General features: G+C 35.8%; 1 protein-coding gene across 4 annotated transcripts; it reads left to right on the top strand.

Annotated features, from left to right (window-relative positions):
• Nucleotides 1-1603: 1603 nt before the first annotated feature.
• On the top strand, nt 1604-14798 carry LOC149537181 (RING/U-box superfamily protein). Of its 4 annotated transcripts, XM_089807327.1 has the most exons (6): nt 1869-2021; nt 2440-2506; nt 3003-3926; nt 13026-13066; nt 13159-13366; nt 13493-14798. In XM_089807327.1, the coding sequence occupies exons 3-6, from the start codon at nt 3542-3544 to the stop codon at nt 14233-14235; spliced, it is 1377 nt and encodes a 458-aa protein (XP_089663453.1). In that variant the 5' UTR covers nt 1869-2021; nt 2440-2506; nt 3003-3541; the 3' UTR covers nt 14236-14798. The 4 variants fall into 4 exon arrangements, with proteins under 4 accessions (XP_089663452.1, XP_089663450.1, XP_089663451.1 ...); XM_089807326.1 differs by lacking the exon at nt 2440-2506 and having other exon boundaries at nt 1604-2021; XM_089807325.1 differs by having other exon boundaries at nt 1786-2021; nt 13159-14798.
• The last annotated feature ends 982 nt before the right edge of the window (nt 14799-15780 follow it).

Genomic DNA, 15780 nt, shown 5'->3' with positions numbered 1-15780 from the left:
AGTTTCAAGTGACATGGGTAATGCCTCTATACCATTCAATTTTGAAGCACCCCTCAGACGCTGATGCGTTAGGGAGTTAAGTGAGTTGAAGCTGGTTGGAAGGGCTTTTATATTTTTTACAGCCACTTAAATCAAAGCTGTTGCAAGGAAGAGAAATTGCCAATGGTTGCTGGTAATGAAATGAGATTACAGCATCCACGTAGAGAGTTTGTAGTTGTCCGAAGCCGCTTTTAAGGCTTTCAGTTTCAAAGTTTTGTGGCATTACTTTCAACTCCAAACAACATTGCAGATGAAGGTGAGATAAAGAAGCAAGTTTGCCGATGCTATCGGGAAGGCTCTGCGGCTTTTTACAAGACCTTAAATTCAACTCATCCAAGCAACACAATTCCTCAAAGTTTTCTGGCAACGAAACCACCTGAGAAAGTTTCACAACTTTTACCTATTGAGAGAAGAAGTAATTCCAAAGTTTCAGAATTTCTTTTGGTATTTTTCTTACTTGAAAAAATAATAAACTTCAGCAAAATTGATAAAGTAGGAGATAATTTTTACAGCAAGTCAAATTGTGATATTGCTATGAGGATTTAACTGTGTGATTTTGAGTCAAACTCATTGACCCATGTCTCACGGAAAATAGTTAAATTGTCCAATCAAAAAATTTGAATATCAAAAAACAAATACTTTTAAAAATAAATATACTCAAAATCTTAAGGTCTTAGATTTTGGGACAGGCTAATCTCCTACAAAATGCACTAAGGACAAATTTTTTTTTCCTTTTCCAAATTGTGATTTTTTTTTCAATTTTTTTTGTTGTTTTATGAAGATTAAATGCTGAAATTTTCAGAAAAATGGTTGATGTTTTCGATTTTTTAAAATTGGTCAACTGTACAGTTTTTGGAGGATAGCCGTGCTTTTAGTTTTCCAAAATTAATGCGTATTTAAAAACTTAATGCACTTTAAAACTGGGACTAAGGTTGAGACCAACAAACATTACTTTGTTTTTTAGATTATAAAAAGTATATGATGAACCAAAATACAAGCTTAGTAAATTGGACAAAATTAATAATTAGAAATTTAAAAAATAAAGATTTATTTTTAATCATTGGAGAGGCAATCTATGTTGGGCACAAAATTGCACTTGATGTATGCTTAGGATGGGAGTAGAAGGAGCCGTCTTTCAGCATAAACGTTGATCTAACTATCAGACCCTCCCTAGTCTTGGAGTGCCTATGGAGCTTGAGATGTTGGTTTCAAAGGGACAAGGACCCTCGGATTTGTGGTTCAAAGCTTCCGTAAAAAAATGACAAAAAATAAATTTACAATTTATAAAAAATATATCTACAAAGTATTTAATTAATGATCATTAATTTATTAGTACAATATTAACACTAATTATGTTTTATAAATTAGATATATAAATATGGTTGTTAAAGCAACAAAGATCTGATAGAGCTAAACTTTAATTGTTGTTCTTTCCATGTACTTTTTAATATACATTTAATACTATGAAAAAAAAAAATACACAAATTTTATCTATGCTTATTATAATATTTCAGAAAATATAAGATACTGTCATTTATATATATCTTTAGCAACGTCATCTATTACACCTCATTTTGGTATAGAAAAATCCATTTCAATCCCCATTTTAAATTGAAAACATACCCTATGAATATATTTGTGAAGGGGCTTGTTTCCTCCGAACTTGCAAGTGGCTTGATGTCATCGCCGCTCTCGTCAAACATTCGGAAATCCCTTTTACCATTTTCATTTATTTTAGGTTGGGTCAACTTCGTTGTGCGCCGAACCGCACGAAACATTTATGGCAAATTTGACCCCAATATATAGTCCTTCTAAATCCAAAGCGAGTCAACAAAACCTCCTCCAAATTCCGAACCTAATATCCTCTCTAACTAAATTAGGACTTACTGAACTTGGCTTTGCTTTCAGTTAGCCCCTATTTTTCCTGATTTCACAGCAAACTGCTGAGGATTGCAGATGCTTTCAACATTTCCCTTCTACAGGTAACTCAGACTTTGATAAATGCAACGGTTTTTGTTTCATAATGATGTTTTTTCTTTGTTATTTTCTTCTTTTTCTTGGGGAGGTCTCTTTTGGACAAAAGTTGGTTGCCCGTTGGGAAGTCCCCCCGGGACTCAAAGCTGTATATCTGGACCTAGGTTTTTAACTTCATTGAATTTCATTCATTGTTAATGAGTAAAATTTGAACTTCCATACATGTTTGGGTATTGATTTGGTTTATTTTTTAATATAGAAGCAAATCTTGAATTCCTATAAGTTGAAACCTCAGTACCAAGGAAAATGAAAGACAGTTGTATTATTGGTCTACGGTTCGAATCTCCTGAAGTCATATACATTATGCAATTACGTGTAGTTCTAAACCCTACCCCTAATTATATATTTGATGACAATCATTTGTAGAACTGATCTGGAGTTCGATTCTTCATTTGTGTATCGGTACATACACAGAGACAAATCCATACACAAGGTGAGATGACTTTTAACTTCCATTAAGCCAAAGCTGCTGTAGGACCTATTAAAATTGTTCACTTGGTTAGGATAAAGTTCCATGAACGGAGGCTACAGTGGCTATTTGCTTTCTGATGATGGCCTCGTAAAAAGTTTGGAAATGTAAAACAGGATTAAAGAGAGTCCTCTGCATAAATTGCAGAGCAACCCTGCTTTTATGGAGTCTGTTCTCTAATATTAATTTTTAGTTGTAATCTTTTCTAGATGTTTAGAACATTTATGATGCATGTTTAGGAGACACAACTTGTTGATCAGTGCCTTTTACCCAGTCATCTATGGGGATCCATACTACTTGTTTCTTATGTTTAACATTTGCAAACTCTTTTTTTATAGTCATTGTTATTTTAAGTCAATTTACAACATATATGGAATTAATTTTTATTTGAGTTAAAAAAAGTTAATGTTATTATATATTCTTTGAGTTATAATAACAAAAAATGGCATTTGATTTGCAGAATAACTATATGCGCTATGGTTGGTAAATGTTAGAGGAGCGCCTTAAAATAAACTTGAATTTGTAAACAAGTGTGAAAAAAGGTTTGATTGAAGATCCTCTGAATCACACAGAATATAGTTTGAGGGGGGAAAAGAAACAAAGGATTATTTACATGGATCTCACATATAGCTTTGCGCGAATTTCCAAATTTTCAGTGATCAATGATACACCTAGTGTAACGAGAGGGTTTTGGAGGATATGATTGAGAAGGCATCAAGTTGTTTGGGACATGCACCTTAAAAAGGAAGGAAAACTTTGTTCTTCAAACCATTATTTCCCATGTCATGTAGAACATTTTACAACTGGTGGATGGTTTTTGAATCCAATTTCAGCATGAGATTAATGCAAGGATTCTACTACAAATATCCAAGGATCAATCTATTTGTAAAGTGTTGGTTTTCAACTTTCATTAGTCATAAATAAAAAGTCTTGTAGCCTATGCTGGTTTTGCAGTTTGATCATAAAATCTACATTTGAGTTGTAACAGTGGGAGCTACTATGGGGTCTCTTTGTTGTGTGGCTGCAAGACCACATGTATCCCGAAGAGGCTGCGGCGAATGGTCTGTTGGTCCTAATGAATCCCACTGTCGAACAACTGGTAGTTTCTCACCCCCTCTCTCAAGAAGATGGGATTATAGGTTCCATACCGAGGCTGTCACCTCTGGTCCACATGGACTGCAGTTCTATGAATCTTCATTGTCTTCAACAAGCAAAAGAAGTAGAAGCAGGATGAGTAGTGGTCATATTTCAAGTCATCAGTATTCTGCATCGGATGACAGTATTTCCAATTTTAGCAGTCCATCTGACAGTTTCCATGCACAACAGTTGGATGCCATGGTACAAGGCATCAATATTGGGGAGTTTGTTTCTGCTACCAATACAGGTATACTATATAGTCTGTAGGAAACTAGTTGTGTTTTTGTCTTTTTGTTTTGATTATTATCATTAAACATTATACTACACTAATTGTGATGGGTAATGGTTATTCCAATGAATCATTTAATGGAACAAATATTATGCCCTGTCCAACAATGTGTATGCGTATGCTACACACGTATAAGTATGTAATATTAGAAAAAATCTCAGTTAATCATTTGGCACTATATGGAAAGCTTCATTGCAAAAAATAATTGCTGGTATGAGGAAAGGCACTAGCAAGCTTCAACGAGCCTTATCCCCAAAAGTATAATATATTCTTAATATCCTCAGTCTTGGCTGCCTACAGACTTGATAGGAATACATTAGTAAATCTTCATTAAAATCAGAAATCAAAATAGACAATGCTGCCCTGTGTCTAAAACCTTAAACTGAATAATGATTTCAAAAATGCCTCTGGTGTCAACTAAATTACCGAGCATGAAGAAGCAATAGATTTAACTTATGTCACAAGGTTCGAGTTTGTGTTTGTGTTGGGCATCAATAAAATTCAGGAGGAATTTTGCAAGAGTAAACAAGTTCTAAAATAAATTTAAGAATATTAAAACATAAATACTGGACCCATGAGTGAGGATTAGCTCTACCCTTCCCATTCCTTGACCACAGTGTAAAACCTAACCACCAGTGCCTTGTGAATATGGAGACTCAATCTTTCCAATTGATGCCAGTCATCTTCATCTCTACGTACTTCCAAACTGAGTTGTGGCCATCCCTCTTCCGAGGCTTGATATATAAGAGCAGTAAAGCCTTCGTCACCATCTTGTCCCTGAGATAAAATTGCAATTTAACAAACTCCCTTCTAAATGTCAGAATTGACTGTGGAGAACACATTCTCCAGCATGAAATCCTCTTCTAATATTGTAGCTATTGCAGTGTGAATGAGAGTTAAGTTCATAGCAAAGATCTTACCCAAGTGGAGCTTTTGAGATTTTTACCTGTGAATGCCATTTTGCATTTGGCGGTATGCAGCTTAATCCCTTTCATGGAAACCATATGACAGTAGAGTGTAGAACAAGAGGAGTGAGGGAAATCCAAAAATAGAATCACAAAGAAGGATGCTAAAAGTCACCTTCAATAAATGTTTCACACGCATAAAATGTTTGTTCGTCCTTGGATGAATCACTCTCATTATAATCTACTGGGATGCATAAGGCCTTAATTAATCATGATGCAGTGAATTATTACTTATTCCAAAATCCTCCACGATTCGCTAATGCTTTGGTTTATTTGATGCAACGAGGAACTCCACATTATTAATGGGAGTAATTTTCCAATTCATCAACACTCTAATGAGCTTCTCTGTAAACGTGTGCATTAAAAAACTGATAAGGAACTTAGTCCAGGCGTCTTGGATAATCTTATGCAATCTCTAGGTTGCAGTGGCTGTAGCCTTGTTCTTGAGGGCATTAATCAATACCATCAAGTGCCCTTCTATAATTAGATGTGAAACACTGCTTTTGACTGCAAGAGAGAGATCCAGAACTAGAGCTTGGTTCTCCATCTCATTTGGAGTTCTAGGAGAGTGTTTCTTGGAAGCAGCATGACATAAAGATCCATTGAAGGCCGTAATTATTAATTAGGCATCACACTCCAAAAGGCCCTGCGTTTTCCCAAGCTGCTAAGTCAAATTTCAACTTCAGAAAGGTTTGCATTCGTTGGTCAACATGTCCGCTGAAAAGACTTGAATTCCCTGTGGCCCAGGAAAGGGGGTAAAGTTTGTTTGATTTATTGTGAGATTCTTTTGAGACCATATGGGAAACAAGTTTGGTTGGAATCTTTTTGGCCATGAAAAACATTTCAGAATGCCTGCCTTTGGATGTGGTTTTGTGTTGTTCTTCAACCATATTCGTCTACACGAATTTTCTGTTTTTGTTATATAAATTGCATTATTATGTGTAGCTATCTTCAAGTTCAACATGGTTTATATTGCCATTGTATTTATGTATTCAGGTGGGATGATCCACAACGAGTTCCATCACAAGAGAAGTAAATCATTCAAAATTTATAGATAAGACACATTTGTCTACTATCTGGGGCCATAAAAGAATGCATGCATTTAATGATCAGAGCCCAAAAGGCCCATGAAGTGTTTAATCAGTGAAAAATGGGGATGTTTTTGCCCTCTGCAATAGGATGTTTCTGAGATGTGGACGTCTTTGGGATGCAAGGATGTGGACAGGGATTGGGACGTGGCATCTCCTCGTCCAACCACCTCCACCAGGATACCCAGAATGGCGAGGATGCTGAGGTGTCTCTAGGACATCTTAGGGGCACCTAGATGTTCCTCAAGCATCTTGGGGGCATCTGGAAGTCTCCTGTCTCCAGTCACTCAAAAAGACATTACACCAATTCAAGATGATGAGGTGAATGCAAGGTTCTTTAGGTGCATTGATAAGATATATGATCCTAACACTGTTGACATGATTCGCACGAAGGGGGCCAAATTTATTACTGTTGAGGGTTATTTGGCTATGATGGATATAGGAACTATGACACAAGAGGGCCCAATTTTATGGTGGAATTGTTATGGACAAAAATAGAAGACTACTACCCCAGCCATTTGTTTGCTATCTCAGGTTTCTAGTTCTTCAATTGTAATAGGAATCGATCTTCTTATAGCTTCATCGACTTGCTTAATAGAAACAAGCATATCTCTAGGAGAGCAGAGAAGCTTGTTACTGTACATACTTTGCTTCTCATTGACCACAGGACTTGTGTACAAAGAGAGTCCGGTAGCACAATAGGATATAGAGCTAGAGTAGCCATCACAAATTGATGAGGATGCTACGACTTTACATTTAGATCTGGTTGGTGCTAATTTGGCAAGTATTGACCTTGAGGAGTCTAATAGCTCCAATAATGAGGAGTTTGGGAATGAGAGAAGCCTCCCTTCACTACATTTTGACATTTTGTGCTTATTTTGATATCATGCTACTCTTGTAATCATCTTTATGATATTTTCCATATAATAGAAATCTCTAATTTGACAAATTTTTTCTCAAATTTTTTTTAGTATTTCAAATATTTAAAATTAAAATTTTAAATCTTAGTATTTAGTATTTGCAATTTCGCTATTTTACTAATTTGCTATGGTTTTGTTTGAAATTTAATTCTTGTACATCTTTTCATAACTAGTTTCCAAGTATGAAATTAAAATCTTAGTATTTAGTATTTGCAATTAGGCTATTCTACTAATTTGCTAAAGTTTTGTTTGAAATGTAATTCCCCCCTGCTGCTATCCTCACTGTCCTCAAGCTTAAGCCCTTTGCCCCGTCACTGCCTCCCTTCCCTCCGTCACAGAAGTTGGTGAACACTGCATATTATAGTTCTTTAATATCATAGAAAGGGACAATTTTTCGTAAATCTTGATCACAAATGTCATGTACTGTTAGGTTCTTGTCTGTCATCAGCCACAGACTGCACCAACCTGGGAAAGCAAGAAACCTACAAAGTAGGATGCATATATTAAAGTATCAAGTATACAATAAAATACTGGATTCTTTTAGGAGAGGACCTCTGGAAATTTATCAATGCTCGTTGATGGGTTAGTTATAGATACAACATTAGTTGCTGAGGTAGGCCTTGCGGCTCTGTCCATGCCTGAACCCTTTTTAAGTGAAAATGTTATTCAAATATTCTTTTCTGAACTTTTTTGCTTTTCTTTTTCTTTCTGACCTCTATATTGTTGCCAAATTCTGCTTTATTGCATGCTATTTTTTTAACCTGTGGTGAGGGGTATCTGGTATCGGTTGTCTTGGTAAAGTTTTATTTTTGTTTAGTGAAAGTTTTAATCAGGTAGTTATGACATTTCTTGGAGTTTTATGTTCTCACTAAAAAGATTTGAGCTTCCATAATGTTATTTCTGTTGAAGATTATAGCTGCAGTAGAGATCTTTACTTCCGATGTTGTCAAATGATTCATTCAATATGTCTTCATTTTGGCTTCTGTTGAAACTCAGATAATACCTCTGTATTGCGTCAGCAGCTATAGAAGAGATTTATGATGGTATTTCCGTCATATTCATTTGTATCTTTCTTATAACCAAGTGAGCATGATGTGGCATCCAAGGTATGCTAGCTGTCTCATCCCAAATATATGACATTTTATTATATGAAGAGATATGCATTTGGAAATATGAAGAGACTTGCATTTGGAAAATGAAGGGACTTTCGGTTATGATATGAAGAGCCTCTCAATTCAAAATATATATGATTGCTTTGTGTGATGAGGTTGTATCGAGTTAGAAGCATTGTACTCAGTCCTCTATTATTCAACAAAAGAGGAATTTTTTGGTGTGACATGGTTTTTCCTGTCAAGTTGGAGGGTTTTCCCAGGATAAATTGTTGTCTTACTGTGTCTCTGTGTTCTTTATTTTGTTATTGCTGTTTATCTCCTAGTTACCGGATTCGTGCCCTAGAGGCCGGATCCGGATTCGGGTCCGATCCGGATCCAGATTCGTGCCTGGATTCATGCAGATCCGGGCAGGATCCTTGTTTTACACAGTGGATTCGTCCAGATTCATGGCCCACGAATCCTGACGAATCCACTGTGTAAAACAAGGACCCTGCCCGGATCTGCATGAATCCAGGCACGAATCCTCAAGGATCCAGCGTGAATCCTCAAGGATCGACAGGTTTAAGTGAGTCTAAGTTATTTAATATGACTTTTTTAAATATATTTTTTGGCTTTCTAGTGCTAAAATGACCTTTTTATGCATTATATATACTAATAAATGAGAGAAATAAATAAATAAATATATATATATATATATATATATTCACGAATCCTAATCGGGAAAAAAAAAAATCACGAATCCACGGATCCAATTCACGTGCCCAAATCGGATTCGTATCCCGAATCGGTAACTAAGGTTTATCTTTGTTTCTGGGCAAAACATTAACATGTATTTGAGTGGGTTAGATAACAGAAAATATGGGAGTTTTCTTGTTCCCCAGTTCGTGTATCTATTGCAGATTGTATTGAGTATTTTGTAGGCAATCTGTATATGTTGAATTTGTAGTTGCGATCGAGATCCTCATTCTTGTTACTCCTGCACTTTCTACTGTTGCAAGTTCTGGTCGTACACCTTTAGCTTACTGGTCTTTGTTCATGCACAACTCATGGATATCATATTTCTTCTTATTTTGATTGAGTTCTCTGGTTATAGCAGCTCCCTTATATTCTTCAGCTTGCAAATTGTATGGTATGAGTTTTATATATTCGTCTCTGCTCATATCACTATCATCTTGGCATATTTTTTATTATGCTGTAGTCACATCTTCTCTCCACCACTCTCAGCCTTGTGCTGACTCAGATTTGCTACGTGTTATTTGATGATGACCAGGTACATTCAATTCATGGTTCAAGTATGTATGTGAACAGTTTTTATCTGGCGAAGCCATTTAGTTTTCATATAATGTGATTTGTATTGTTATAGTATGTGTTATTTTATTATGGTCGGTTTTTATAAATTTGGTGATGTCTCTTTGGTTCACATTTCTCAATTGTTTTTTTCTTGTCCTTCAAAAGGTCATTACCATTTCGATAATGCTGGGCTGTTTTGATTGAGGGATTATTATTGAAAGTTTAGAAGCTTGCGAGTAGAGGTTCCTTGTGGGTAGTCAAAGTCTAATGGTGTGAATTATGTCGGCATGATGACAGTTTCTTAGTGAATCTTTAAGACTTGCAGTGACTGTCTCCTTCTTGGCTCATGAAATCGGGTGATGAATACTTCTGTTCAAGCGTTTTGTTAGTTAGATTCATCCTTTGCCCTTCTTGGAGGTGCAATATATATTGATGTCTCTTTCAATTCTTTCTCTCTCAGTTAGATTATTTGTAGAGATATTATCGTAAGGATTGTATCTATAATAATAGATAGATATTGTTTTCCTTCAAACTTGCTTTCCCTTAGGAAAAAATGTATAGATTTTTTTTTGAGAACTTGGTGATATGAATGTTATTTTGAAGAGTTGGATGTTGCAGATATGCTTTATGTATGAGCAATTCATATGAATGTGTTGAGAACTTGAGATCATTATGTGCATAAAGGGGGGCAGCGTATTGTGAGTTAAAAGCATCAATTTTGTGGTCTGATCATTGTGAGATCACTAAATAATTGTCAATAAGGGATAGATTCTAGCTACAAACTTTTGGAGAGATTTTAGTGGCACTAAAGTTTGGGATCTACAGGAGGTAAGATTGACATATATAATCAAATCATGGAGTAGACCTTCAAGTGTGCGGTTAGGTCATATCATTTATTGTTGTGGCCCCATTCAGTTTAGCAAGTGCTATGATCATCATATGAATGTTGGTTTGTGTTTATTGTTCAATATTGTTAAAAGAGATTATTGTGTATTGATCCATATTTGTGTGCATGTTGAGATTAGAGTACAAAGAGAAGTATTCTATGATTATATCTTTGAATATTAATCATGAAGTTTTTGTTATATCATTGGGAAGGTGTATATTTTTCTTCATGATATGTTGATTTTATGAATTATTATTGATCTCTCTTGGTTACAGGATGGATCAAGAAGCAATAAGATGATGAGAGATTATATGCAAAGTCATGCATACTATAGATATGAACATGGGGTGGGATTGAATTGATCATACAGATCTTCATTAAAGAGGAAGATCATATAGAGGTTATTTGAGTAGTTTCCTTGAAGAGGAAGAATTGATATTCAAAGGGAGTTTATTCAGCTTCAGAGGGAGTATGTGTGACAGCAGGAGAATGACTAGTTCTTTGCAAGCTTGTGTGGTAGTGTGACTGCTAAAGCTCCCTATTTGGTCAATTTGAAATCAAAACTCTTATTGTGATAATCAAAGCAATGAGAATGTTGCTCCTCCTTAGAGGGAATCTCAGTTGAGAGAGAATCTCAACCATTCTTAAACATGTTAATGAGTTCTTCTCTGCGAGAGAAGTTCGAGGTGAAATCTCTTGTTCCACCTTCTACGCGTAGGTATGTTGGGGTCTACCCTCTGTGAGTAAGCATGGTGGAAATGGTCTCTAGGAGAAGTATGAGGTGAAAGCCCTCCTTTCCACAAGTAGGCATGGTATACACCCTTTGTGAGTAGGCATGTTGGAAATGCATTCTTTTTGAGGAGAAGCCTAAGTGAAAGCCCTCTTTCCACCCTTTGCGAGTTGGAATGGTGGATCCACCATTTGTGAGTAGGCATGGTGGAAGTCATGCGTGTGACTCCATGACTTCAATCTTATGCTTTTATAGTGAATATTGTTATGCTGAGGTAACAACATTTATTTAGAAAATCTGTAATGAGAATTTGTTATTGACATTTTTGGTTGCAGCTGTGTGTGCCTGCCATACTAAAGATCTCTCTTGCTAAGAGGGAGTGTTGAAGATTATAGCTGTGATAGAGATCTCTACCTTTGATATTGCAGCTATTGAAGAGATTTATGATGATATTCCATCAATATTCATTTGTATCTTTCTTATAACTATGTGAGCATGACATGGCATCCAATGTGTGTGCTAGGTGTCTCACCCTAAATATCTGATATTTTATTATATGAAGAGACATGTGACATGTGAAGAGACATGCATTTGGAAATATGAAGAGACTCACATTTGGAAAATAAAAAGACTTTCGGTTATGATATGAAGAGTCTGTCAATTCAAGATATATTGTGTGATGAGGTTGTATTGAGTTAGATATATTGTACTCAGTCCTCTATAATTTAATAAAAAGGATAAACTTTTTGGTGTGGCTGGGTTATTTCCCTCAAGTTGGAGGGTTTTCCTAGGATAAATTGTTGTCTTAGTGTTCTTTATTTTGTTATTGCTGTTTATCTTTATTTCTGGGCAAAATATTAACATTTTCAACTCATCACTTAGTGAAGGATTTTGGAATAGTTTTGCAAATTTGTTTTATTAGGTGTTGGAGAGAGAGTTATTTACAAGAGGAAAACAATATACTGCAGAATAAATTTCAGGGATCTCTACGAATCAAAATAAAGATGAAGAGAACTGTTAGCCACTGAAAGTAAAGATGTAATCTAAATTATTCTTTTAAATCTTTCTCCCTTGTTGTTCTGCCTTTCAGTCACTATTACAGAATTCTGTCTTCACTTTTGTTATAAAATTATCCATAGAGTGGAGCTTCATATATCTCATTACTAATGGAAGTTCTTTCTCCACATGATGGGGGTGTTCCAGGACAATTTCTCTGAGATTCTCTCTACTTGTTTTATATTCTCACTTTGAAGATCTGTGTTTCCATAAACTTTTCTTCCCCACCACTCAGTGAAGGTTTCTGGAATTGTCCTATGAACTTGTCATGGCTACAACATGATGTTCGTCTCCTTGGACTTGGAAGAACTTATTTAGCTTTGTGCTTCATGCAAGAATCATCATTTTCATGGGAAAAAAAGAAGCTGTACACTATAAAATGATCTGACATTTAGTGAAGCATTTGTTTTGGGCTAGAATTTCATAGGAGTTCATAGCTGCTAGTGCTCTACTTCATAGCAAGTGTTGCATAAAAGTTTGCATGATCTTCTTTTCTTGACTTCTAACAAGTGTTAATGTTACCAGTTTCATTACGATCTTCATAAAAGGCACCAAGTGCAATAGAAGAGGTTATTCTTTTGAATATATACAAAATATTAATGTTGCTTTTATCATTCTAATCTCTTCTAAAGGCGCTGGTGAGTGCAAGCATTGGGTACAGAAGGAATAACAATTATTTTTGCTACAAATTAATTCTTTAATTCTCACTTTCATATGTCTGATTTTGTATTCATAATTTTCAAGCTATTCTTGCTTTTTATTTTTTTTAAATAATTAACATAATTATATTAAAGGTGGAGAATTCTTGTACATGGCGGTCCTTTCATCTGGCAGAGGAATTTGAAAAGTACTCAAAGTGGTGGATCACATGCACCATGATGTTTTGCATCTAATTTTTTTGTGTCCATGATGTTTTGCATGTGAAGTTTTTATGTGTGGCAAGTATTATGCATGACTAGAAGTTTGAAAGGTTTTAAATGGACTAACTTGTAGCTTTGTTTTTTTTCTAGAACCCAGATTTGAGTCTCTGTCACTATCACGATCGGAGGAGGTAACTTACATACTTCCATATTGTGAAGAATGAATTTTTGAATTTTTTTCTACATTTATTGAATTACGAATAATTCTGGTTTCCTCATGCAGGAATGCCCAGTGGACGAAACATCTATAATTCATTACAGTGTAGAATCCTCTTCTTCTTATTCAGATGCTGGAGATACGGAGTTAGGATATATACCTTCATCCTGTCATAGCCATTCCAGACATTACCCTTTTGTGTCAAAGCCTGTTCATCCAATATTATATACAGGAGAGACCTCAGATGGTGATATCATCTCAAATGCAAAGCATGGTAGGAGTAGTCTAATATCAGCTGAAGGCAGGAATTCATTTTGCTGGCATAACAGCAATGTTCATCCTCCTGGTAATAAATCATTTGTTGGCTTTTCTAAAGTTGGCTCAGTGCTGGATTTTGCAGATAATGGGTCATCTTCTCAATGCTCACAATTGGCACGGAATACTGTGAGCAGTCTCGAATTTGAGTTGCATCATGAAAGCCTTGATAAAGCAGAAAATATTGATAGAGACAATCCAAAATTGTCAGGCTTTTCCTATGAAGACCAAAGATGTGCATTATGTGAAAGATGGTTGTTCCAAAAGTCACCATGGGGTTCCCACAGGATGGTTAGGAGTAGTGATATGCCTGTTGCAGGAGTGCTGTCCTGTAGTCATGTTTATCATGCAGAATGCCTTGAACAAACCACTCCCAAGTCTCAGAAGCACGATCCTCCTTGTCCTCTATGTACTGGAGGTTTTAAATATTCTTCATTCACCAATTCAAATGATTCTTTTCTAGTCAACCAATTACAACCCATATCTATTCCAGCTAATGAAATTCCAATGTTCAGGATAACTGCTGATAATGGCAGCTCCTTCAGAAATCAGAATTGTTTTCAATCAGAACATATCATAGATGGGGAAGAGAAGAAGTGGGGTATGCCTTTGCAGAGAAGCAAATCCTTTTTAAGCAAGAACCACTTGAGGAAACACTTCTCATTCAAAGGAAAATCAGTAAAAGAATGGCCAGCTGTTGAGCATGGTCCAAAGGGTGCCGGTGGTCCTGTACAAGTTTATCCTGATCAGGTTGCAGTTGGGTGTTCAAGGAGAGGTCAATTCTTGAGGAATCACAGGGATACTCCAGTGCTAAAATACCATCGGTAGTCATGTATTCAACCCTTCAAAATCAGCCTATGATTCTATAATCATAGTTATTATAAGGAAGATGAGAATTCTTATGAATAATGTGAACCTGGAATAAGGTTTTGCAGTTTGTTCTAAAGGATATTTAAAAAAAAGGTATCCGACTTGTGTATCACGTCTGATGTAGGCCAATGTTATCGTTTCAGGCACAGCTGTTTGTGCTTTCTACAATGATTGGTCTGTAGTTTTGACCTTAACAATTATCAGTAGTAGGCTTTATCAAAGTATGCTTATGGCCTGTTCAATATGTTCTTAAGACTTATTACTTTGTAGGATCTCTGGATGGATTCCAGGGAGTGCACATTGATTGATTAGTCAACTGCTTATTCCAAACTTTTTTGTAATTGCCCTGAAACGGACTTTAGAGAGTGTATATCAGACAATCACATCAATGTTTGTGCAAAAGGAATTTGAGACATATCCGATGTATAGTATTATACCATGATTCCAATATTTGGGTTCTGAGTCCTATTAAGTCTAAAGACGGATGTTGTGAGCAATCTAATGAAAATTTTCTTATGAAATGAAGGGCCGAAGACATCTTTTTCAAGTTTGGAGACCCATTTGGATAAGGGCTAATTACATTTTCATCGAGGTTAACTTGTGTAGCATTTTTTGTCATGCTAGGACACTAGTATAAGATCAAAAATAGCATGGACGAACTACATGTGAACTAACAAGCCAAAACGTTCAGTGTGTGTGTGTGTCTATATATATATGCATATATATATATACCCTGAAACGGACTTTAGAGAGTGTATATCAGACAATCACATCAATGTTTGTGCAAAAGGAATTTGAGACATATCCGATGTATAGTTTTATACCATGATTCCAGTATTTGGGTTCTGAGTCCTATTAAGTCTATAGACAGATGTTGTGAGCAATCTCGCGAAACTTTTCTTATGAAATGAAGGGCCGAAGACATCTTTCAAGTTTGGAGACCCATTTGGATAAGGGCTAATTACATTTTCATCGAGGTTAACTTGTGTAGCATTTTTTGTCATGCTAGGACACTAGTATAAGATCAAAAATAGCATAGATGAACTACATGTGAACTAACAAGCCAAAACCTTCAGTGTGTGTGTGTGTGTATTTTGATGGGTAATAGGCCGAAATCCAGATTAATTGTTATCATTATTATTTATTGTTAAGCTCAAATAGACTTGAACCCAAGACCTCCCAAGTGAGAGGCTTAAAATTCACCATTGTGTTGTAAGCTATTGCCTATATAAGTTGACATATTATCCCATAAATGTCTGGTGTACATAATATTGTGTATTTTTCACTCTGTAGGGTGCCTCATAAATGCCACATATCATGCATACAACTCCTTCCCAATGATGGGTTCCGTAGTGAAATCTGGAATGTTGGGATCTAATAGTTGGATTCAAAAGGATTGTGCAAAAATCATGGCTTGAAAGTTTTACGACTCTTGACAGGGTAAAATTCCATTTGCTGTTGAGGCATGAATTCATCTACAATTTGATTCCTCATACTACTAGC

The sequence above is a fragment of the Cupressus sempervirens genome, chromosome 10 (assembly GCF_028749045.1).
Source record: "Cupressus sempervirens isolate cs-2001-9-10 chromosome 10, ASM2874904v1, whole genome shotgun sequence".
In the NCBI taxonomy this organism is placed as follows: domain Eukaryota; kingdom Viridiplantae; phylum Streptophyta; class Pinopsida; order Cupressales; family Cupressaceae; genus Cupressus; species Cupressus sempervirens.
Note: the sequence above shows the minus strand (reverse complement) of the source record. Positions and strands in the feature narration are given on the sequence as shown.

Excerpts from the sequence above, each read along its gene's own strand:
- LOC149537181 (XM_089807324.1), top strand. The coding sequence starts at position 3,542 with ATGGGGTCTCTTTGTTGTGTGGCTGCAAGACCACATGTATCCCGAAGA. Across the intron at positions 3,927-13,025 it reads TGTTTCTGCTACCAATACAG|AACCCAGATTTGAGTCTCTG; the intron begins GTATACTATATA and ends TTTTTTTTCTAG. Across the intron at positions 13,067-13,158 it reads CACTATCACGATCGGAGGAG|GAATGCCCAGTGGACGAAAC; the intron begins GTAACTTACATA and ends TTCCTCATGCAG.